General features: G+C 35.2%; 1 protein-coding gene across 3 annotated transcripts; it reads left to right on the forward strand.

The window, feature by feature from the left end:
• The first annotated feature begins 5,109 nt into the window (after positions 1-5,109).
• Positions 5,110-22,869, forward strand: rnpc3 (RNA-binding region (RNP1, RRM) containing 3). Of its 3 annotated transcripts, none has more exons than XM_048174975.1 (16): positions 5,110-5,246; positions 7,307-7,466; positions 7,549-7,596; positions 7,684-7,793; positions 9,841-9,930; positions 12,690-12,801; positions 13,342-13,491; positions 13,706-13,848; positions 17,253-17,378; positions 17,520-17,674; positions 19,388-19,555; positions 19,852-19,946; positions 21,717-21,775; positions 21,937-22,069; positions 22,243-22,315; positions 22,499-22,869. In XM_048174975.1, the coding sequence occupies exons 2-15, from the start codon at positions 7,311-7,313 to the stop codon at positions 22,309-22,311; spliced, it is 1,614 nt and encodes a 537-aa protein (XP_048030932.1). In that variant the 5' UTR covers positions 5,110-5,246; positions 7,307-7,310; the 3' UTR covers positions 22,312-22,315; positions 22,499-22,869. The 3 variants fall into 3 exon arrangements, with proteins under 3 accessions (XP_048030932.1, XP_048030933.1, XP_048030931.1); XM_048174976.1 differs by having other exon boundaries at positions 5,137-5,174; positions 13,423-13,491; XM_048174974.1 differs by lacking the exon at positions 5,110-5,246 and adding an exon at positions 5,288-5,465.
• Positions 22,870-25,563: the final 2,694 nt, after the last annotated feature.

Raw genomic sequence — 25,563 nt, forward strand, 5'->3', positions numbered from 1 at the left:
AGTTAATGTTATCACTGTTATGACGGCGATCTGACCGACAGTCAGGAAAAAGGCACCAAAACCATTCCGACGTGAAAAATGACACGATGAATCATGTTAGTTTGCCGTCAACATTATAAGTGAAAAAAACTGGAAATGTTTGTTTTACATAAAATAGAAATAATATAGGCCTACTAACCTTTTTGGTGAGTTACCCATACATCTTTTGTCCATTAGTCGCCACTTCCACCATACAGTTTAAATAAACAAATCTCTCTTGCCATTGGTCAGTTTTTTGCTTACAGTAAAAGTATTTACAGTAGACATTGCTTTCTAATCTTAAACATTACAATACAATTATTTAAAAAATTGGAGCAAAGTCACTGTCTGAAAACACTGGAGCACTGGTATTTTGTACATGCTTTAAAAAAAATGGAACACAGCTTAAAAAATAATCCTTATTTTTATGACCATTTGCAAATTTGTCTTTCAAAATGGAAAATCTGTCTGGTTCACATTCTGTCACAAGCCTCAGTGTCTTTTGTCATATCAAAACCAGAGAAAACATCATAAAGGCTAGGTTGTTCCTATTGTATTAGACTCACATCTGTATGGCACATTGCTCAGGAATCTGGCTTGTGCTGATATCACCATCATATGGACTTGATTTTCTGTTGTTCTGGGACTAATTAAAGAAGTGATAACTTGAATCCGCTCCACTGGCGCAGTGTTTCATCTGTCGTAATTACACTATGTGTCAAAAGCATGTTGTTTAGACATTGGCAGGTGCCGAAAGCCCTTTTGGAGAGAAAGTTCAAGAAACAGACAGAGAGAGGGGGTTACAGAAAGATGGAGAATTAGGAGAGATCTGAAAGAGGTGGTTTAGATGACAACAGCACAGTGGATCTGTTTTCTTGATGCATGCTTGTACCCATTGATATAAAGAATTACTCCTTCCTCTGTAAATCTTTACTTTCACTTTTAGAGACAGCAAAGGGAAGCAATTGAGTCTCACTGTCAATGTGATTTAAACGTGCTGTTAGCAATTAAAGTCATTTTGCTAACTTCTGCCATTTTGCTAACTACAACCACACACTTTCAAGAAAGACATATCAATGCTTTTTCCTTAATTAAATTAGTCAATAACTTTAATTTACACCACACGTGAACTATAATTTGCAATTTGCTATTCCAGTAGTTATTTTTTAGGGGCAGAGACATTTTAGAGAGAATTTAATTGGACAAAAACACCTGTGAGTGCAAAAGGAATCATCAATATTTTTGTTTAGTTTTCCCAAAATAGACTACATTTTAAATGCACATATCTGCTACAAAACAATTTTGCATACTTTTAGGAGCTAGCATCAAACGCATGGACTAAAAGCCACAAAATTCCAAATTTGATGCAAGTTCTGTCAAAAGCAAGACAGCATGCATATGCACTTCTTTGAGAATGTTCTAAGAGGTTCTTCACTTCTGTGCAGGATAACTGTTTATAAGCATCTTAAAATAACTGTATAAAAAATAAGCTGTGATGCCTTTGCTTCCCTTTATGTATTATGAGGAATTCATGAAAATGAGAAAAACACATACATTCCCAAAGAGAATAAACAGGAAATTTGGGATTGTTTATCTGTTTATTTACTTTCATGTGGACATAGGACCCTGGCTGCTTCTGAACATTTGGGATTAAGAATTCTTTGCCCATAGCAAGGACAGCAGGCTTGTTTTAGAGCTGTCACATAAATTACAGCTAGAGGAATGTGGTGTCTTTGCTTGTGTTGATCCAGAAAGCACTTTTACTGCAGACAGGCCTGCTATACTGATCTCTAACTCCCCCCCATCCCTCACCCAAATTAATGTTTGTTACTAGCAAACAACTCAGACTTGCTCTGCTGCCCATGGCACATTGCAGTGCGTCTGTTTGTAAAGCTCAACCCTGGATGTTCAAATACGAAGCTCACTAACAAACGCTTTCCTGATTTCAGTGGTCATCACATTTCAGGTACACTGGTACAGTTCAATCTTGGCTTTAAACTCTTTTATGGTTTATGTTCTGAATGGGTTTGTTTTAATATAGTCATCTCTAATTTAGCTCATTAGAAAAATGTATATTCAATGACAATCAACTGTATTTTTTCCGTTAAGAAAATACTAAATAAATAGACTGCATGCACTGTAAAAAAAAAAAAAAAAAAAAAAAAAAAATCATGATTTGTTATCACAATATTTTTTCTTTTTTTCAAATAAACTTAGATAATTAATGTTGTTCAGATAACATAATATTTTGAGTTTCTGTTAATTAAACCAATCACCTTCATTGTATTAATTCAATTTTTTAATTTCAATGAACTCAAAATTTTAAGGCAACCAGGTAACTTGCTTTTTTAAGTTAAACCAATGATTCTTTTTTACAGTGTGGTGGTTTATCTGTCAAAATTAATTTGTAACACCACATGAGCTTTAAAGGTGCCCTAGATTCAAAAATTGAATTTATCTTGGCATAGTTGAATAACAAGAGTTCAGTACATGGAAAAGACATACAGTGAGTCTCAAACACCATTGTTTCCTCCTTCTTATATAAATATCATTTGTTTAAAAGACCTCCGAAGAACAGGCGAATATCAACATAACGCCGACTGTTACGTAACAGTCGGGGTGTACGCCCCCAATATTTGCATATGCCAGCCCATGTTCCCAATATTATGAAAGGCATTAGACAAGGGCAGAACATCTGGATCTGTGCAGAGCTGAATCATCAGACTAGGTAAGCAAGCAAGGACAATAGCAAAAAATGGCAGATGGAGCAATAATAACTGACATGACCCATGATAACATGATATTTTTAGTGATATTTGTAAATTGTCTTTCTAAATGTTTCGTTAGCATGTTGCTAATGTACTGTTAAATGTGGTTAAAGTTACCATCGTTTCTTACTGTATTCACGGAGACAAGAGCCGTCACTATTTTCATTTTTAAACACTTGCAGTCTGTATAATTCATAAACACAACTTCATTCTTTATAAATCTCTCCAACAGTGTAGCATTAGCCGTTAGCCACGGAGCACTATCAAACTCATTCACAACCAAATGTAAACATCAAAATAAATACTGTACTTACGCGATTAGACATGCTGCATGACGAACACTCTGTAAAGATCCATTTTGAGGGTTATATTAGCTGTTTGAACTTTTTTTATGTTGTTTAAGGCAAGCACGAGCTCCGTGGGCGGGGAGCGTCAGCATTTAAAGGGCCACACACTCTGAATCGGCTCATTTATAATGATGACCCAAAATAGGCAGTTAAAAAAATGAATTAAAAAAAAATCTATGGGGTATTTTGAGCTGAAACTTCACAGACACATTCAGGGGACACCTTACACTTATATTACATCTTTTAAAAAAAAGTTCTAGGGCACATTTAAATGAGCTGCGAAAAAAAATAAAAAAATAAATTAAGAGATAAAACACAAATAGAGAGAGACTATTACCTGCAAAAATGAATTTGTAATGCTGTAGGACCATTTAAATAAGCTTTACATATATACATAAAGCTCATATAATATAGAATTTGACCTCCTGAGGTTGATGATCAACACTTTCTGAAAGTTAAGCACCTCTTTACTGAATAAATAACTGGAAAAAATCATCTGCAACACCACAGGACCATTTAAATGAGCTGCAAAAATACAATATTAATAAATAAATAAAAATAGATAGAGACTACATGGTTTACTTGTAGAAATTCATTTGTAACACTGCAGGACCATTTAAATAATCTGCAAAAAATAGAATATTATGAAAAAAAAAATAGAAAAAAGACATGCTTTAAAAGTAAGATTTAACACATCACAGGGCCATTTAAATACAATATAATAATTTTATTGCAAACTACTTTATATTCACATCCGTCACCACCATCACACAATGATCGACAGGCTTTAAGAAAGTTCACAGTACAGTCCAACCATGAGTAGTCAGCATGAAAGCTGATTTATGCTTCACAAGGCAATGCTGATGGGGCACAAACCTTTCCTTTTTGACACATTTCTGTCACTAGCCAGGCCAGCTGACAGGGTGGTCAGAGGCAGGCAGCCCCTTTCCCTGCTTTCTCCAGGCTCTGACTGTTCGGTCAGGGATTAGATACCTTCCGCTCCTCCCTTCACCTGTGAAATTTCAGAGCTGGCCAGACTGAAAGGGGGCATTGTTCCCCCCTGTAAGGAATGCCCATGTTGTCCGCAATGGGAAAAAAAAAAAAAAAAAAACTTCATTTGCACTGGAATTTGGAGGCTGCCTGACAATGGTGAGGATGATCTCCAAGTTAAGTTGGCCCATAAACCAGGGTCACTTCTCTGTGATTGTTCCCAGAGTATGGCACAAACTCATAAAAGGCTGTCATCGAGTTTGAAATTGTATACTAATAAAGTTGCAGCAACTACCTTTCATTACTCAAATATGAAAGACTAATGGACAATATGACATGGGACTGGAATTCAGCAAGGAATTTGTATTTATAAGATAATGTTGACAACCAATCCAGATCTGCAACCACGAAGCCACCCTAAGCAAATATAAACTGTTGCCAACTTACCACACGATCCATTTATCTTTCAAGCTCATTGAATATGGATTTTTGAAAATGTGAAAAAGGGGTGTCATGGAAAAAAAAAAAAAAAATCCTGAATAAGTGGGACTCAGGAGACAGAGGGGCAGTATGACTAGGAAGGAGGAAGGGAGGCAAAGATTTGGCTTGGTCATATGCCAGCCATACACACATTTGTCTGATCTCAACATAGTATGAGCACTACCGAAAAATGATATTAACACTTATAAATAATTATAAAAGGTATTAACACTTATAAATGAAGATATTAACACTTATAAAAGTCAGATTGTGTTTGGCACACTGACACAAATACACATTGACAGCATTCATCAAGCTCAACCATTGAATCTAGTTAAAATAAATAAATAAAAACAGCTCATATCATTTAGAATTTGATGATTAACACTGTCTGAAAGTTAAGAATAAATACTGAAAAAACTTTGACCAAATGCTGATACTGATTAATTTCGTTACCAGCAGTGCCATCTCCTGGCCCCCAAAAAAAGGGTTTTCTGAAATTTGACCGTTTGTGATTGATGTGCAGTGCGCACCAATCAGTGAAGGAAATGATCCTCGAACAACCAATCAGGTATCAGATTTCCTTGACCTCATTTTTGACACGCCCACAACATTAGTGCGGAAGAGGGTGAATTTGAATCGGGTATGTGTGTCTCATATCTCTCGCTCTTAACCCATCATATGTGTTATTTAATATCTTTATGCTGGTCTATATTTCTTTATTAGCGCATTGCTTTATTTATTGTTTTTCTTTTTTGTTTTAACCGTAAGTGCTCGACTCGTTCATCTGTACTGGAGCTCTGTTGCTGTTGATGCTAATGTTTTGTCAGGCTCACTTCACAACAAATCCTCTCAGCATTTGGTAATTTCGAAACTTACGAACAAAATCTTAAGCCTGTTACTTTTTTCAACGTACTGCTTTCAAATTCAACGTGTGCTTCAGTCTTTGATAAGGGCAAGTTATGAGATATGAGATTAGCCTGTGCAGATACTGTGTTTCCAGAACTTCATTCCCCCTGAACAACAATAGATACTTAAATTCAGTTCCGGACAGATACGCTGCAGTTTTAATGACATGAAAAAAAATGTTCTGTCATAGTCATAGTATTGAAAAGAACTAAAATGAATTAAAATGAATTAAACCATGCATATATGTATACACACTACCAGTCAAAAGTTTTGAAACATTACTATTTTTAATGTTTTTGAACGAAGTCTCTTATGCTCATTAAGGCTGCATTTATTTCATAATAAATACAGAAAAAAACAGTAATATTGTGAAATATTATTACAATTTAAAATTATGGTTTTCTATTTTAATATACTTTAAAATATAATTTATTTCTATAAAGCAAAGCTGAATTTTCAGCATCATTACTCCAGTCTTCAGTGTCACATGATCCTTCAGCAATCATTCTAATATGCTGATTTATTATCAATGTTGGAAACAGTTGTGCTGCTTAATATTATTTTATAACCTGTGATACTTTTTCAGGATTCTTTGATGAATAAAAAGTTAAAAAATATGAGCATTTATTTAAAATAGAAATCATTTGTAACAATATACACTACTGTTCAAAAGTTTTTTTTGAAAGAAATTAATACTTTTATTCAGCACGGATGTATTAAATTGATAAAACGTGATAGTAAAGGTTTATATTGTTAGAAAAGATTTATATCTTGAATAAATGCTGTTCTTTTTAACCTTTTATTCATCAATGAATCCTGAAAAAAGCATCACAGGTTCCAAAAAAATATTAAGCAACACAACTGTTTCCAACATTGATAATAACTGAGTATCAAATCAGCATATTAGAATGATTTCTGAAGGATCATGTGACACTGAAGACTGGAGTAATGATGCTGAAAATTCAGCTTTGCATCACAGAAATAAATTATATTTTAAAGTGTATTAAAATAGAAAACCATAATTTTAAATTGTAATAATATTTCACAATATTATTGTTTTTTTCTGTATTTATTATGAAATAAATGCAGCCTTAATGAGCGTAAGAGACTTCGTTCAAAAACATTAAAAATAGTAATGTTTCCAAACTTTTGACTGGTAGTGTATATACGTCTTAATATATAATAATGAAGGTAATAATGGTCTGGATGAATGTTATGAAACTTTTGAAGCTCATTATTTTACTGACTGTTATGCACGTTTCCCTCATAAGTTCTCGTTAATGTAAAAATGATTGTTATTACTGTAATGCAAAAATAATAATACTTTATTATTTTATAATATAATGTTGAGATATTGTTCAGTTTTGCTGTTTTTAATGAGTCTGGGTAGGATTGATATATTTATTGCTGGGAAAAATGTGCATAAATGCCATAAAATAATGTCTTTTAAATTTTTTTTTTTATATATTTATTTGGTCGAATATGTAGCAAACATTTAATATTATTTATTATTTTGAGATTGGGAACATATACAATTGTTTTAATGTATTATGCACATTAATGCATTTATATTGACTTTAAAACATTAATTTAGTGTGCAGTGTAAAGGAAAGCTGTGGACATGAAATCAAAATTAAAGTGACTTGTAACTTTTAGACGCAGCAAGTCTTGGTTTTGACTAAACTACAATGAAGACATGCTTTTACCCTCTGCTCACTTTAAAGATGCACATGCCATTTGCATCATGAACAAACAAAGTTACTGATGGACTTAATTGTTTGTTTTTAAATGTAGAATCATGGCAGAGACGGACGAGGCCGATGTTCAAACAAAGAAAAGCAAAACCCTCATCGTACGGCATCTGCCCAGAGAACTCAACAGAGATGAGAAAGAGGATCTGCTCAAATATTTTGGCGCCTCCTCTGTCAGAGTGCTGTCAGAGAAGGGACCACTAGTAAGTATGAAAGTTGCAAATTGCTATGGGTAAATGATGCAATGAATAAATACAGCTGACCTGATTGTATTTTCGTCTCCAGAAGCATATGGCATTTGCGACTTTCAGCAGTGAGACCTCAGCCTCTAAGGTACAATTAAAATACACATGCTTCTCTTGTGGTTTAAGAGATGGTTTTGACATGTTAGTAAACCAAATTGTTTCTTTCCACCCACAGGCACTAAACAGACTTCATCAGCTGAGAATCCTTGGTCACACACTAGTGGTTGAGTTTGCTAAAGATCAAGACAGTGTCATTGTTTTGAAAGACCCACCTGTGTCTAACAGGTAAATAGCAATTTATATTGTTATCAATAATAACAATAGACTTTCAGCTATTCCTATTCCTTCCTCCCTCTAATATACGCTGTCTAGACATGTCTCTGATTGGATAGCTGTGCATTTCTATATTTTATCAGTACTGTGTTTAAGGATGTTTCTTCAAATTTGGGCATTTTTATGTCTCGGGGTTGATTTAAACAAGCATATTTCATTTAGTTCTATATACAGTCAAACCAAAAATAATTCAGACACCTTGAACATTTCATTCATTAATACAGTTTATTCACTATAGTTTAAAAAATGGTAATAAAATATGACAAGATCTCAGAGTTAAACTGTGCCAGAAAAAAATAATCTTAATTATGTCAAATAACACTTAAGCAAAACATGGTCAGGTCAAAGTGTCTGAATAATTTTTGGTTGCAAATTTTTATCAATTTTACTGGTAGTCCACTGTATGAAGAATTTTTGGGTATAATATGTCACAGTTTGCTTTATTTTGCTTATTATATTATAGTGTCTTGCACCCACTAGTAAAAATATATAAAAAATATAAAAAATGTCTGAATAATTTTTAGAAAAAATATTTTATTTTTTTTTTTTTTTTGCATTTTTTCATAATTTTTTGAAATGCCTTTTTTTTTTTTTAAATAAGTTTGCTTTATTCTTGTCCCAGGCAAAGCTGTCAAACTTATTTGACTTATGTGTTTTAAAAACATTGCTAATATTAACAAAGATTATATACATTGTTTACAAAAAATACACATCATTTAATTTATGACCAACAATTTTGCCTTTAAAGTTTTATTAAAAGTTGCGACAACATTGTCATGTTTATTTGACATAAAAGAAGAGACTTGTGATGTGTGAAGAAAAGAAAGAAAAATTAAATTGTATACAAATATTTTTTATTTATATTTTATTTATATATTTTATATATTTTCTAATCAAGCTGTATTTATTTTAAATTTATGCCCCCCCCCAAAAAAATGAAATTAGCTTTAGCAAGACAAAATAGTCTGCCATTTTATTCTAAAAATGTTAAAAATGTTATTTCCAACATAGAATCATATTAAACACAATTCATAATTTGAAATTAGGTGGATGTATATACATGTTGTATGTATATACACTGCTGAATATTGTTAGTAGACAAATTAAACTAGTTTTTGAAAAATTTGTTTTAAGAGAGTTTATTTTCTAAAAGGTCACATGACCAAAAACGTCCATAGTTGAAGAAACACCCTTATATGTAGTATTGGGAAAAGTTACCTTTAAAAGTAATTAGTTACAATATCATGTTACTCTCTAAAAAAGCAACAAATTGTGTTTCTTTTTTACGGAAAGTAATGTGTTACGTTACTTCAGCATGACTTTTTCTCACCTGGGCTGGGCTTGCTTGTTTGTTTTGTATTCATTTAGTTTTTTTTCGGCTAATGTAAAGGCCTTTTCCAACCAAAAGTGAAACGAATAAGTCTCGGGATGAAGGAAATGCAAATTCTCACCTGTACAGTAGAGGGCGCAGCTCAAAAAACCTTTCAGCTGTGTTGCAGAAAAATAGGGAAAAAAATGAAAAGAAAGAAACACAAATGTGATGTTTATCTAAACCCATTTTTGCTTATATGGTTGAATTGGATCGTCGAAGGTCAGTGCTAAGACATTGGTTAATAAAGTGAGAATTAAATATATAAAGTATGTTTGTGTTATTTAACATTTAATTATTGCAAGTTTGTGTATTCTGTGCATTTTACTTTTATTCATTTTGAGGAATGCTGAATCTGTTTTTTGTGCAAGTGAGATGAGCAAATGCCTGCTCACCTTTTAGTCTAGAACTACAATAAACATCATGTTTACACATGACCTTACTCCTGATTTCTCTCAACATGGAGACAGGAGAGCTGTTAGTCAATAAATGGGGAAAAAAAAGTACCTTACATTACTTGTTTGAAAAAGTAACTTTTAATATTTTGTTGTAAATGTAAAAGTAGTGTTACTTTTGCATAGAATATATTTATAATAAAACACCCCCCTAATACTTTTCCTTATGTTTCAGTGGTGCTGGTGCTCAAGCTGAAAAGGGGAAGAAAGAAAAACATCAACACAATGTTCCAATGGTGGACAACAGCATTGCTCCCAGTCTGGGGTGGGTGTGCACATGCATCTGTATTTGTTTGATCAGCTCATTGACTTCCTCCTCTGCCACTGTGTTTATGATGTCACTGGAGATTGGAGACAGGCTAACACTCTCGGTTGACATCCCGCACCTGGTGTCAGTAGTTCAGGCCCTGGTAACTCTGTAGGAAGTGCCCATAGCGAATAGAGAAAGAGGGAGAGAGGAAGTTGGAGAGTGGCTGTCACCATCCGTCTCATGTCCAATTACAGGCCCGTGTCTCAGAGTGTCTGTTCTGCGGTGACAACCCGTCTGCTCTTGCCATGTGGTGGCACCAGGTGGCCTTTGATAAAGAGACCGTGGGCTAAGATATAATTTTGCACAAGGAGTCCGCACCTCAGCCTCACTTAACGAGCGGAGCCGTGACAGATTTTTATTTATTTAATTCCACCAGAGCAGCTCGTGCTTGATAAGCGTGTTTTTCAGTGGTGTGATGCTCTGAACGAGGTGCAGACCGTTTCGATGATAGAACACGCAGTCAAATTCAGCTTGAAAGAGTCTCGACATTCAAAGCATTTGACTTGCGAGGGAAGTCCGTTGCAAAGTAAGGATCATAAAATGTCTAAGTTGGATTTTGGAGTTGGAGTTGTGGGTAACACTTATTTTTTCACAGTGTCCATTTACATGTTAAACAGCTAAATTATATATATAAGCTAGTGAAAGAAAAAAAGATACCAAAATGTATTTAAAATACATTAATTTCATACTAAGTATACTACAAAACCATTAACATATTTACTCACATATCGTCTGAGACTTACTGATATATTATAATTAAAGGTGCCCTAGATTATGTTTTTAAAAGATGTAATATAAGTCTAAGGTGTCCCCTGAATGTGTCTGTGAAGTTTCAGATCAAAATACCCCATAGATTTTTTTTTATTAATTTTTTTAACTGCCTATTTTGGGGCATCATTATAAACGCGCCGATTTTATGCTGTGGCCCCTTTAAATCCCGTGGTCCACGCCCACAGAGCTTGCGCTTGCCTTGAACAGTGCCTTAACAAAGTTTACACAGCTAATATAACCCTCAAAATGGATCTTTACAAAGTGTTCGTCATGTATGCGTCGGATTATGTGAGTATTGTATACTGTTATATTGTTTACTTCTGATTTTGAATGAGTTTGATAGTGCTCCTTGGCTAACGGCTAATGCTACTCTGTTGGAGAGATTTATAAAGAATGAAGTTGTGTTTATGAATTATACAGACTGCAAGTGTTTAAAAATTAAAATAGCGACGGCTCTCTCGTCTCCGTGAATACAGTAATAACCGATGGTAACTTTAACCACATTTAACAGTACATTAGCAACATGCTAACGAAACATTTAGAAAGAAAGAAAATATCATGGAAGAAAATATCATGTTATCATGGATCATGTCAGTTATTATTGCTCCATCTGCCATTTTTCGCTATTGTTGTTGCTTGCTTACCTAGTCTGATGATTTGGTTGTGCACATCCAGACGTTAATACTGGCTGCCCTTGTCTAATGCCTTTTATAATGTTGGAAACGTGGGCTGGCATATGCAAATATTTGGGGCATACACCCCGACTGTTACGTAACAGTCGGTGTTATGTTGAGATTCGCCTGTTCTTCGGAGGTCTTTTAAACAAATGAGATTTATATAAGGAGGAGGAAACAATGGAGTTTGAGACTCACTGTATGTCATTTCCATGTACTGAACTCTTGTTATTTAACAATGCCAAGATAAATTCAATTTTTCATTCGAGGGCACCTTTAAACTTTATTTGGAGTACTTCTTTATTGCACAATGTATATTTATTAATATTAAGCCTAAAATGTGTTTTAATATCACTATTAGTAAGGATAATATGATCACGTTGTAAAATCAGTCTTTAAATGCAAGATATTTATTAAGTATATTAAGTACAAAATTAGTTGTTCCAATTTAGTTAAAAATTAAAATTATTTTTCCAATTTCCAAAAAGTACAATTCATATTGTACTTATATATTATTTATATTAAGTACATAAACAAATATATTATTTGTAAATGTATTTGTAGTATATATATATATATATAGTATGTTTTATATAAATGTATATAATATTTTATCTAATTGCAGACACTTAAATTCTCATTATTATTATTATGAAATGTATTAATAATTAATAATTATTATGAAATTTGATATTAATTATAATTATTACAGATATTATAATTAAAATCTTACTCAAATCTCTTGTCTTACTGCTGTCATACTGGCAAAGGATTGCTAAACCTCTCTAATGGCCTCTTTATGAAACTTAAAAAACATTAAAAGCTTATATTTATATCACCAGCAAAATCATTGTGAATATTTTATATATTACCTGCCCTAAATAATAATATTCAGTATTGGGGAGTAATAGTAATAAAAGTGATGATGGTACAAACTTACTTAGAGTGTGTAAAATTCTTACAGAAAAGACATAACCTGATTGTAATCATAAAAATAATACTGGTAGAAAATGTTACTATTAACATTTACTATTAATTACTAATGTTATTAGTTACTTTTTTGTTGGCAACATGTTTCTGTAACTGTAGCTAACAATTTAAGGATAGCTGTTCTCCCGTCCCCAAATGCAATCGTGGGCATTTACCAAACAGAGCCAAATATTTGTACCTCACTCTTATATTTATGCTTCACCATTATGTTCATGCATTTTGTCATGAGTAGCATTTCTGGAACATTTTTCATGTATGCTTTTTTCTTTCCTCCCGCAGGTTGAAATTTCAAACAAATCCAACGCTGAAATATTTATACCCTCCTCCTTCAAGTGGAATTTTGACAAACATTATACACACACTTCTGAGCGTGCCCAAGTTCTACGTTCAAGTGAGTAGAGACAACAAAGAATTTTTTCCCCATATTTGTTTTTACGTTGTTTTATTTATCAGTTAATGTTGGGAATGTGTAAACATGCACATCTATACGATTGCCTCTTGTGTACCAGCATCTCTCTCTCCCTCTTTTAGGTTTTTAGTTCATATCAGGTAAAAGACAGGAAAATGTTCTCTCTCAGAGTGGCACTAATGTGATTTTTTTGAATCAAGTCCAGTCTCTAAAACATCAAACCACAATATTTGGAGGGAATTATTCTGATGGTATTAATATCACACTCGTGTAGGAGGGATGAGTGATGTATTTAACATTTTCCCTTAAGCTACACCACACCGCTTTGTGAAATACCATGATATAATTTCCTGGGCTGCCTTTTGGTGGCGCTAGCTTTCTGAGAAACAGGCTGGCAATTTAAACACATTAAATCTGTTGCTCAGAGCTCCGTTTTAGAGCCATCACTGAGCCTAAATATATTCCCACACAGCAATCTGGGATACATATGGAGCTAGGGTCACAATTAATGTTTGTGTCCAGGAAATATGCAGCACCAGGTGTGTGGAAACAACACACACACACACACTCTTTTCTTCATCAGATGAACATGTTCCTCCACAGGTTCTTCACTTGATGAATAAGATGAACCTCCCCTGCCCATTTGGGCCGGTGACAGCTCGTCCGCCTATGGTGAGTTGGTATTATGTGCCTTTGTAAATGTTTATCTTATCTCAAATTCAATTCAAGCAGCATGATGACGAATGTTTAATGCCAGGCATCGCCTGAATTAAAAGTCAACCTAATCACTGATGCTTTGCATTTCACTGAATCCCATCAATATAAGTGCTCCGCTAATATCGATGAGCTTCATGAAGGTGTAACCCACTCATCTGCACCGTTTCAGTTTGAGATGCCCCCAGGCCCACTGCCGCCCATGCCCCCACCCTTCCCCCCAGAGAACCCTCCTCTGCCAGAGCACGAGGAGGGGGCGTCGGGCAGCGAAGAAGAATCCGAGTATGAGAGTGGAGATGAGGAGGACAAAGAGAGGTAGCTGGTTTTTCATCTTTTTAATTTACTTACAAGCTGTTTAAGAAGTTTGACATTATTAGTAGATGCGTGCAATGAAAATAAAGTCTGAAGCACAGTGTATGCAAGCAAGTTGTATTCTGAAATGTATCTGAAATTAATTCAAAAATCAGTAGTAAAGTATGTGTTGCATTCTTCAGTGTTTCCAAAAGGGGCGCTATAGCTATTAGGGCTGGGACAGTACAATGATTCTTGATCGATTCTGATATTTTCTCTCTCAAATCGCTCTAGGCTAGTTTTTAACTGCACACTCAAATGCTCACGAAGAAGAGTGCTAGATGGCGATCGCCATCTGCTGTTAAAAACTAAGATCAGAATCGAATCGAGAGAGAATCGCAATACATCAGAAAATATCAGAATTGATCCAGATTATTTGTATCGAGAATCGGTGTATAGAGCTGCGGCAGTTATGTGACCCATTCTGTTTACACCGCCATGCTGGCAGGCAGGGACAGCCAGGAGCGAATATGAAATGAATGGCGCCAGCATCAGTTTCAAGGCTACAGAGTTCACTGCGCGCTTTAATTAAAAAAAACATAGACATGTACATAGCAAAACATAATAGTTTAAACATAACAGATCCCTATAATGCTTCTGGGGTGCTTTTAACGTGTATCGATAAAGGATAGCTTTTCTGACCTGCGGTATCCTGATATGTACAACTACCTCATCAACTTTCCCTCGTCCTACTCCAAAGACTCTTAAAAAGCCTACAAAATCCTGGAGGTGTACAAATAGACACAATTTAATTTTGTGATGAATATTCAACTTTGGAGTCTGCCGGCTAAAACCTACTTCGTCGTCATTGGAAGTGTAAGTCAGCTGTGTTATTAGGTAATGTAATCGACTCTAGCTGTCTTTGTTTGTAGGTAGACAGCATAGCTATATCACACATTTTTCCCAGACATGAAAATATCCAAATGAGTTGTCATTAGTTGCCCCTTGAAATAATCAATAATTATTTTTTAGAATTTTTATGGAAATGTGTGTGAAAAATTGTTTTATGTTCAGCCATAATTGTGACCGGTGGAATAATGTGTAACGTTACGTTATACTGAAAAAATCAGCCCAGTTATTTAACACATTTTAAACTCTTTCATATCATTTTAGGATTACTATTAAACATAAAACCCTTATACAACACTGAGTAAAGAATACTGAGATAAAAGACAAAAAAATACAAATACAACCATCTGTTGTTTTGTTGTGTTGGTGTTGGCACGTTTTATTGCAGTGAACCATTTCAGTCGTCTATCGGGATCCTTAGGAATATGATAAAATGATTTCCCCTTTGCTTTCCCCCGCCCGTTCTGGCATCCTGGCGCACAACAGCTGTCCACCATGTTGTAAAAAAGTAAGGTTTGTAAGGTCATGGTAAACATGGTCTGGTTTTAAATTGTTCGACCACTATCGATAACAATGCTACAGCTGCTCTAGCGCTCTCCTGATGGCCTGCCAAAATGGCGGAGTTTAGATTGCGTGATGTCAACCTCCGGAGCTCTATTGTCCCAATCCTAATAGCTATAGAGTTAGTTAAAGTTAAAGGTGCAGTAAGCGATTTCTGAGAAACGCTGTTGAAAGTGGATCGGACCGAGCACCAATTACTGCTAAAATACTGTAGCTAAATTAAAGGTACAGGTTGTAGGACCTGCCACTAGAGGGCGCACTACCAAAACAATAACAATCGCGTGGTTTGATGACGCTAAGAAGGTGCGTGGAATGATGGGATTTGTTGTCTTCTACCCAACCGCTGACGGCCATCAATCAGACGGAAAGATAAATCATGGATTTAACGGATGAGGTAAAGTTTTATAATACTATAATACCATAATACTAATCGTGTTGATGGTTATAATGGCATACGTTTTCTGTAAAGATACGAATCAAAACAACTCACCTGTCGAGTAAAACACAAGCGAGATCGGCATCTCTTTCTAGGTGAAGTTTGTCGCGAAGCTCTCTCCATCTAGAAAATGCAACACCGATATTGATCCTCGCTCTTTCTCTCCTCTTGTCCCAAACTCTTCTTGGGTCATTTGGTTGGCCCGTACGCTTACGTTTACGGGAGCTGTCCTTGTCGACAGAACCAGCGGCAGATGGTAAACAGTAATTATGTTCCATAAATAAGTAACACAATCCACCATAAAACGTGCAAGAAGTAAATAAGGAACTGCTTGAAGCAAGCTAGTGGTTTGCTGGACGCTAGACACTACTTCCGCATTTGTCCACGACACTGTTGTCATGTGGTTTCTACGTCAGTAAAGGCGGTAACAAAAGGTAAGTGACGTCATTTACAGGCGACTGCACTGCCCCGTGTCACTGTTTAGAATGGGAATTTTCTCATGATTTACAAGTAGTTGAAAACATTAGAGATATTGTTAGTAATCAGCTGGACAAAATATATAACACTAGCCTAGTGGTTTTTGGATATTTTACTGGGAATATCTTACAAATTGTACCTTTAAAAGGGGCAGTATCTTTTTAGATATAAACTACCTTTCAAAATTTTGGGGACAGTAAGTTTTTTTCATGAATAAATAAATACTATTATTCGGCAAGGATGCATTAAACTGATCAAGACAGTAAAGACATTTATAATGTTACAAAGGATTAAATGCTGATCTTTTGAACTTCTAAAAAATATATCATGGTTTCAACAAAAATATAAAGCAACACAACTGTTTTCAACACATAATAATAAGAAATTTTTCTTGAACAGCAAATCAGGATATTAGAATGATTTCTGAAGGATCATGTGACACTGAAGACTATTAAGAGTAATGATGCTAAAAATTAAGCTTTGTCATCACAGGAATAAATGACATTTTAAATAATATTCAAAAATAAATCATATTACTCTTTTTACTATCAGAGGCTTCTTTCAAAACATTTAAAAATCTTACCGACTCCAAACTTTTGAACAGTAATGTATAATTATTCCATGATAAAATGTATAACTAATTTGTCCTAAATGTAAAAATATGAGAAATGAGCATGTACAATTAAATGTTTAATATCAAAACATCAACCAATAATTATCTGATAAAATAAATCAGATTTTTCTGTCTTTACAAGGCATGTCCCCTGCAGACAGACAGATTACTAACAAATTTTGTGCGTGCCACGTGTCTAAAATGTAAACGCGATCTCTTGTCCGGTATCTAAAAATAAACGTGGTAGTATTTTTGATTATGCATCACCAGCTTTGGCACGTTTTCTCATGACAGATTGTCAGCCTCCAGAATGGCAGAAGCTGAAAGCTGCAAAGTGTTCAGTTTGTTTGTTTCATTGCCGTGTTTTGCCTCGCATTCAAAAGCCATGCATGTTTAATAGCTTCGCACTTCTTTTCCCTGCGTTCCACAAAGGATGATCAGACTGATGGGCCTTGTTAACCAGCCATGCAAAAGACCGCTGAGAGCAAAGACTTCTTCCAAGAGAAAGAAACCCAAACTAAAAGACCTCCTGTTTATTCCCAAACCGGATTCCCACGGGTAAACTCTCAGCTGCATTTCACTCAACCTTAAGCTGCTTTATCATTAATTAAGTAAAACTAAACAACGCTTTATGGTTTCAAAAGACCAGCTTCAGGAATACAAAGAGATTTGCTGATAGCTCAATGTTGTATCTCTCAGGCCCTCAGGCCCAGCCCTGCAGCCAGCAGACGTGTTCGAGCAACCTCAGACTCTCGGACAGAAGAAAATTGAGTTCCATATATCGGCTGAGGCGTCCACCATCCTCGAGGGGCCCGGACAGAATCAAGAGCCGCAATTCGCAGATGCAACTGAAGGTAAGGCTGCAGGTCCCCCGCCACTCCTTCCATCCCATCATTCATTTATCTATCCGCCTGCATTACCGAATGCGCCCCAGGTTCACCCATCCATCCTGAGCGGACCTGCTCAATTAACACAGCAATTAGCCCTGAGAATAGTGACTCAGCTGGAGAGAAGATTTAATGTATCGGGCTGTCAACAGGCCGAGCTGCTCTCGCCATGAGGCGCCGAGACCCTCCCCTGTGTCAGGATAACCCTGAAACTTTATTTGGGATAAAGCTGCACCATACTGGGAAAAAATTCCAGTATGGTAAATTGTAAAAATAGCAATATTTCGTTTTTTCTGCAATATGAAAAATTATCACCAGATTACTTGAATAGCTCTATTTTGGAAAAAATGACTCATTCTAGAATAATTGGGGTGATTTTTGGGGGGAGTGCATCTGCACAGAAAAAAAAACAAAAGAGGCATAAAGTAAAATCTTTTTAGGGAGGAACGATTTGGTCAGAACTTGAATAATTTGGATGTTCATACTTGATGCTAGATGCTAAAGCCCGCCCGCACGTTGACGGGATTGGTTACAACATATTTGTGATGTAAAGTACGCTAGCAATTTCAAGAGAATGCCTTTTTTAACGAGTAAATACTCAGCAATGGTGTTGACTTTGAATTTGCACAATGGTTTGTCTTAAAGCATATTAAAAACACCACATAGACAAATAAACAACACTCAAAACTTGATTTTCACCACAGGGGTCTTTAAATCAAAGCCTGTGCAATTTGACAATAAGCCGTATCGTGAGATCAGTTTAATTTCTATATATTGTGCAACCCTAATTCAGGAATCGGGAACGACGGAACTATCAAACAAAATAAAACGCACACTAAACTTTTCAGTGCGAGTACATCTTAGTAATTATTTAATATTGGCACTCTACGCAGACACAGCAAATAAAAGTCATTCTCTGCTCTCAAATTGAGATCCCTGGTCTTTTGTTTATCTTATCTTCCTGTTTGTTTTCCATTATCAAAAAAAACGGAGATGGGAAACCTTTCAAAGTCAAAGACAAACAGCTTTCCTAACCCTCTTTTTAAAAGAAACTAGCACGGGGCCGGTAGTTATTTCCATTATGCTCGCGTTCAGCTGATGTTTAAATGATGAGAAACGTCAAAGGAATCCTCCTCTCTGAGGGAACTTATCAGCACTTCCTGCTCTAGTACACATTAGGCACTATAGATCTGTCAGACAAGTTTCCAGAGGATTTGTGTAGCCTCGCTGCTTCCCATAATTCCTCATACGCGTTTGCTTACGGCTTACTGCCAACTGCCAGGTGACATCTCCAACTGCGCTATGAAAGAACCTGAAAGGAAACCCCACGGAGCGTGACCCCACACAAACACACTAGTGTCGCCCTCAGAGATTAATACACTTGCCTGTTTTCCTCTGGCACGGATTTTCCACTTTATCTGTATTTACGTGCATTTGTTATTGATTACAGGAATTGATTTTGCTTTTTGTGCATGACAAGAAAACAATCCTGTGCTTTGGAGTTTGTTTTGAAGAGTCAAAGGCTTGTCATTTTGATGCATGTTCACACAAGACTTCGGTGCCGTCTTTCACTTGTCATCATTGAAATCTGCAACAAGCAGCCTTTCACAAACAGATTGAAATTGAGCACCGTGACAGTTCAAAACGCGCTCTAATTATGTTTACGCAACTTCTTCCTAGACACGGCAGAGAAGGAGGTTTCCGCTCAGGAAGCCGCAGAAGGGTTCGGGAAAATCTACCCGAGCGCTCAGGTCCCCAGACAGGAGGAAGAGAGGGAGGAAGATGAGGACATCCCCTCGGAGTTCATCTCTAGGAGAGAGCTAGAGAGAGGCAGACTCTCCAGAGACGGTGAAATACTCTCAAATTGAGCACGCAAACACTCTCTCAACATCAAATAGAATTGAGAAGCTCTGCTAAAGAATTTGCCTTTGAGTGTTCACAAGAATACGATCGGTCTTTAAAGAGGAAATTAATATTTGATGTTTTCTAGTTTTCTAGTGGTATTTATTTTAAGTCAGTCAGTCATTCCTGATCGTACGTTTTACGACTTTATTTATGTTTCGGATTAACTTTTCACATGATTGCGTACGTCTGTCTGTCTGTTGTATCGATTTATTTTTTTATTGATCCTTTTACATTTACAGAGATAAAGAAAATGTCTGTGTTTAAAAATTACGAACCCGGAGAACCAACCTGCAGGCTTTACGTTAAGAATATTGCAAAGCAAGTTGAAGAAAAAGTAAGTATCTGGACCATTATAATTACATTAGTTCACCCAAAAATGAAAATTCTGTAATCATTTACTCACCCTCCAAACCTGTATAAATTTCTTTGTTCTGTTGAACACAAAGGAAGATATTTTGAAGAAAGGTTGTAACCAGGTTGCTTTGGGGTAACATTGACTTCTATAGTAGAAAAAAAAAATACTATATTAGTCAATGGTGCCCCAGAACTGTTCAGTTTCCCACATTCTTCAAAATATCTTCCTTTGTGTTCAACAGAACAAAGAAATTCATACAGGTTTGAAACAACTTGAGGGTGAGTAAATGATGACAGAATTTTCATTTTTGGGTGAACTATCCCTTTAACATTAACTAACAGTGAACAATACTTCTAAAGCATTTATTAATCTTAGTAAATGTTAGTAAAGAAAAATTAATACATTGATCAAAAGTTGTATCTGTTAACAGTAGTTAATGCATGAACTAACATGAACAATCATTTTTATTAACTAACATTAATATATATATATATATATATATATATATATATATATATATATATATAAATATATAAATTATCCAGTTTACGAAAAATATATATTTATTTAAATATTTTAATAATTGGACTGGACGATTATTGGATAAGTGGATAATTTATTAATTCATAGATAAATATTATTATTTTTTTAAACAATTTTTATTTTTAACATTTTTAATATTGTATATTTTATTTTTTTTGTTTGTTTATTTATTTTTGCAAATATGTTACATTTATCTTTTTAATGGTTGAGTTGGACTGGACAATTACTGGATAACTAAATAATTTTTTCATTTATGTATAAAAATGAACCAGTTTTGTTAATTGACCGAATGTGAGCATGCAAATAATTTCAAGATTGCTACATTTCTGCTGATTAGTTGGTGTGGTTGATATCACGGTTGCACTTTATTTTACAGTATGTGTACTTATATTGTACTTACTTAAAGTCCCCCTGCAGTCAACAATTTTATCCTTTAAAACTCATCTTTAATAACCAAAATGACATATTTAAATGTTTTTTTCCTTGAAAAAAATCTTCATGCCTTAAAATAGCTTGAATGTAACTCTACACCCTTACCTCATTTAATATACACGCTTCTATGAATATGCAAATACGCCTCCACTTACACACACCAGCACAGAGATCCACTCGTTGATGATCACACATTGATGTGATTGTTTACAAGGTAGTTTGTGACGTCATAAACACCAGTGTTTTTGAGACTTTAGATCATTGCTGTTTTAAAGACAAAATACTCAGCAATGGTGATGACATTAATATGCACATGGTTTGTTTTAAAGCATATTTAAAACACCACATAGACATATAAACATCATTAAAGGTTTGATTTTCACCACAGGGGGACTTTAAGAAAGTACTTGGTAATATAAGGTAACTGCATGGGTTAAGGTTAGGTTTAGGGTAGGTTCAGGGTTAGTACCTAGTTATTACTCAGTTATTGTTATTACTATAATAAGTACATGGTATGTACATGCGGAACAGTAAACTGTAAAATTAAGTGCTACCAACATCACTACTCTTTATCATTACAGTATACTCCATATATAATGTGTGTATGTATATATATATATATATATATATATATATATATATATATATATATTTGTATTCAACATACAGCAAATTCTTAAGATCACATACCACTTTAGCATGTGTCTAGAAATGCTCAAAAGTTCTTAGTTTAGTAACAGATACAGATTTGACCAGCTCAAATTTTTTCCGCAGGATCTGAAGTTCATCTACGGTCGGTATATCGACATCTCCTCAGAGGAGGAGAGAAACATGTAAGTACCACTGTCTCATGCCTCAGGCCCTTGTCTGAGGCCTCAACTCCTCCAATCACAATCAAAGCCAATGAAAAGCAAACACTGTTCTCAAGAGTGATGAATAAAGGCGAGTTCTTCATGAACATGTGCTGATGTATAAGTGTGCTTGTTCCCGTCAGGTTTGATATTGTTTTGATGAAAGAAGGGAGGATGAAAGGTCAGGCCTTCATCGGACTCCCCAGCGAGAGAAGCGCGGAGAAGGCCTTAAAGGAAACCAATGGATATATACTCAACGACAAACCTCTTGTGGTGGTATCCTTTGCTTAACACTCTGACAGACATGCATAGATGAAGAGGCATCTAGAAATCCACTTGAGACAAATCAAATGCTGTGTTTTTCAACTGTTTTTATCTCGTTACACCTAGGATTTATTATTACAAATGTTTTTCTGTCAAATAACATCATGCCTTAACTTAAACTCCAGCAATTCGCCAGATCTGCAAAACCTAAACCGGAATCTGCTGACCCAAAGAAAGGAGGGAAAAAACACTGAACTGGTGGGTTAAGGATCACTTTGAGACCAACATTATATATGTATTTTTCAAGCTGTCCGTATGTTGGAGTGGGATGGTGAAAATGTACTGAATATTTATTATAAGTAATAGATTTTTAAGCTTGATTTTTTTTTTTTTTTTTTTTTCATGAGATACATTTTAACTCACCATTTCTATTTATTTAAGATGATGTTGCATCAAATTACCTCAATCATGAGCCTACGGGAGCTCCATCTTTACTTCATATCCTTTAAAATATCCTTTAAAAGAGTTATTTGAGTTGCTTGTTTATATATAAAAAATATAGGTAATAATACCTGAATTCTTCTAAATGTCAAGCAATATTTTTCTGCTTCATTCATAAAAAAAAATATATTTATTGTCGCAAATAAATCGTATTAATATTCACATATTTTCCCTCCAATTTTATTGCAGACTGCTGCTGTTGAGTCCGGTTGGGCTGAAGTTCATCATTATCTAATGTAATATTTTTTTTTTATAGGAACTGATTTTGTTGATATGTCTTGCAATACAGTAAAATAAAAGGAAAAAAATAATACTGCCATGTGGCATCTTCATTCTAACTGCTGCCCTATTTCAAGACCCTCTCATTGTAATGTTGTTTATATATACTTTTCTATCTAATATTGTTATTAATCTGGGTTGTTTGTGCGCTCAAGGTTGCAGAAGGTCGGATCCTGATGTTTAATGGTACCAGTATTGTTCTGCACTCACAACATGTGCCTTTGATGTGAAGGAGAATAAATTTAGAAGTCGCTATCAGTCAGCCGGCTCATCTTCCAGCAGCACAGCAACAGATGGTGCTGTCAATACAGCAGAGCTCAGACAAACACAAACAATACACAAGAAAGACTGTGACCAGGGCTGGCTCGACTCGAAGATTAGCTGTTATTTGTTTATTGTACTTTAGTCTGTAGTTCTGAGATCTAAGATTCTCAGGATGCATTGCGCCAGGTTTGATTTTAGGGACTCCAAATGTTATTGGATTTTATGATCAGTCATGAGGCTCTTGACATTGCATTAAGAATGCATGAGATTTTCTGCTTTTAAACATTTCGGTCACACAAAGCAACCACAGCCCTGTGGTATTTTTTTGCAAGTTTAAGTCCAACTGAACAACAGGCCTATGTATGATGCACTTAATTAACAGGAAAAAATTAAGTGTTGGACACTTCTTGGGCTGCGTCCGAAATCGCATGGTCTCTTGAGTAGATTTTGAATAAGTACTTACTTTGTACATTCTATATAGTATGAATGTGTGTAGTATGAATGTCATCCGGACATACAACATTCACCATGTTGTCATTATCACGTGACCTACCAGGGTCAGTTTCGATGCTTCACTACACTTCACAAATCCTCTCCCGTGGCCTCATGGGATAGTAAGGTGTCCATCGAATGCGCATTTCAGAATCTCAGTGGAAGTAGTAGTTCATTCAGGTACTTTTTGCCTATTCAGATATGAGTATTGTGAATTTAGGCATACTTAAAGAATTAGTTCACCTTCAAGCCATTTTAGGTGTATATGATTTTCTTCTTTCTGATGAACACAATCTGAGATATATTAATAAATATCCTGATGCATCTGAGCTTTATAATGGCAGAGAGCGAGGATCAACAAGTATGAGCTAATGAAAGTGGCTCCATCCACATCCATCCATCATAAACGTACTCCACACGACTTCAGGGGTTAATAAAGGCCTTCTGAAGCGAAGTGATGCATTTGTGTAAAAAAAAAAAAAAATCCATATTTAACAAGTTATGAAGTAAAATATCTAGCTTCCGCCAGATCGCCTTCCATATTCAACTTACGGAAAAAAACAGAATTGGTTTCGCGTCAGTTAAGCTTTTTCCGTAAGTTGAATAGGCAAGGCGTAGGATGTAGCGTAACTTTTTTCGAACTGCAAGAGTTTTATACTTTCTTCATAAGTAGAATACAGAAGGCTGTCTGGTGGAAGCTAGATATTTTACTTTATAACTTGTTAAATATGGATTTTGTTTTTTTTACACAAATGCATCGCTGCACTTCAGAAGGCCTTTATTAACCACCGGAGCTGTGTGGAATAATTTTATGATGGATGGATATGGATGGAGACACTTTCTTCAGCTCATACTTTATCCCGCTCACTGCCATTATAGGGCTTGGATGCGTTAGGATATTAATTACTATATCTCTGATCGTGTTCATCAGAAAGAAGAAAGTCATATGGTCCCTCTCTAAATAGTGTTAAAATAACACTAAAGAAGAGTTAAAGTTAATGAGATAATTAAGCAATTAATTAAGTGATGATTGTGCATTAGTGATGAACACCTGCTGTTAACAATCACTGAAGAAAAGAGTAACAAGAACTACAACTGACTTCAGTCACAGCCATATTAATTGCTTAATTATCTCATTAACTTTAACTCTGCTTCAGTGTTACTTTAACACTATTTAGAGAGGGACCATATGTACTCTGAGCAGAGTTGATTTAACTCTGGGGATTTTACTGTGTATTTTTCTGTTCATTTCTACTATAGGGACTTTTTTTTTTAGTTTGGATAAAGCGTTATAAGCCATGAACCTTACCAACCAGCTATAAGGTGAATCATAACATTACAAACTTTGATTTGAACCCCAAAAGTATTTGAAAACTGGACAAAAATACAAAGGTATAAGACTGTGTACTTAACTAAAATCATTTGGTGAAGTGATATGGACATGTATGCAGTCAAGACCTTCCTGGAAGTACTTTAGCCATGTGTTTCCCTGAAAATAATTGCACACCTTAGAACTTTCGTCATCAGATTCAAGCATTCAACAGCCCCCTATAAATAAAAACAATATGTTTTAAATTTATTGCAAAATTTGCATATATATTCAGGTATTTAAGTATTTTGAGAGCATCGGGAGACTGACAATTACATCATTCACAGTGCTTCATGTGAGTGGGCGGAGCTAATGAGCTTTTTTTTTTGCCATGTTTTTCTTGTTTAGACTCTGATTGGTGGAATTTTCTGTACAGCATCATGGGTATTGTAGTTTATCACCACGAATTCCACTGTTAAACACGATTATTTAAAAAATAGGTTGAAATAATGCAGGCTGACAGCTTCAACAGAATCAAATACCATTGATTAACAACCTCGTAGCTCTCAGAAGGTCTGTCTTTAACAGTTTATAAGTTATTGTTAAAAATGTCCCTAACTGTTGCACTCTATTACAAACTGGAGGGGGAGGGGCTAACTAC

The sequence above is a fragment of the Megalobrama amblycephala genome, linkage group LG22 (assembly GCF_018812025.1).
Source record: "Megalobrama amblycephala isolate DHTTF-2021 linkage group LG22, ASM1881202v1, whole genome shotgun sequence".
In the NCBI taxonomy this organism is placed as follows: domain Eukaryota; kingdom Metazoa; phylum Chordata; class Actinopteri; order Cypriniformes; family Xenocyprididae; genus Megalobrama; species Megalobrama amblycephala.

Excerpts from the sequence above, each read along its gene's own strand:
- rnpc3 (XM_048174975.1), top strand. The coding sequence starts at position 7,311 with ATGGCAGAGACGGACGAGGCCGATGTTCAAACAAAGAAAAGCAAAACC. Across the intron at positions 9,931-12,689 it reads AGCATTGCTCCCAGTCTGGG|GTTGAAATTTCAAACAAATC; the intron begins GTGGGTGTGCAC and ends TTCCTCCCGCAG. Across the intron at positions 13,849-17,252 it reads GATGAGGAGGACAAAGAGAG|GATGATCAGACTGATGGGCC; the intron begins GTAGCTGGTTTT and ends CGTTCCACAAAG.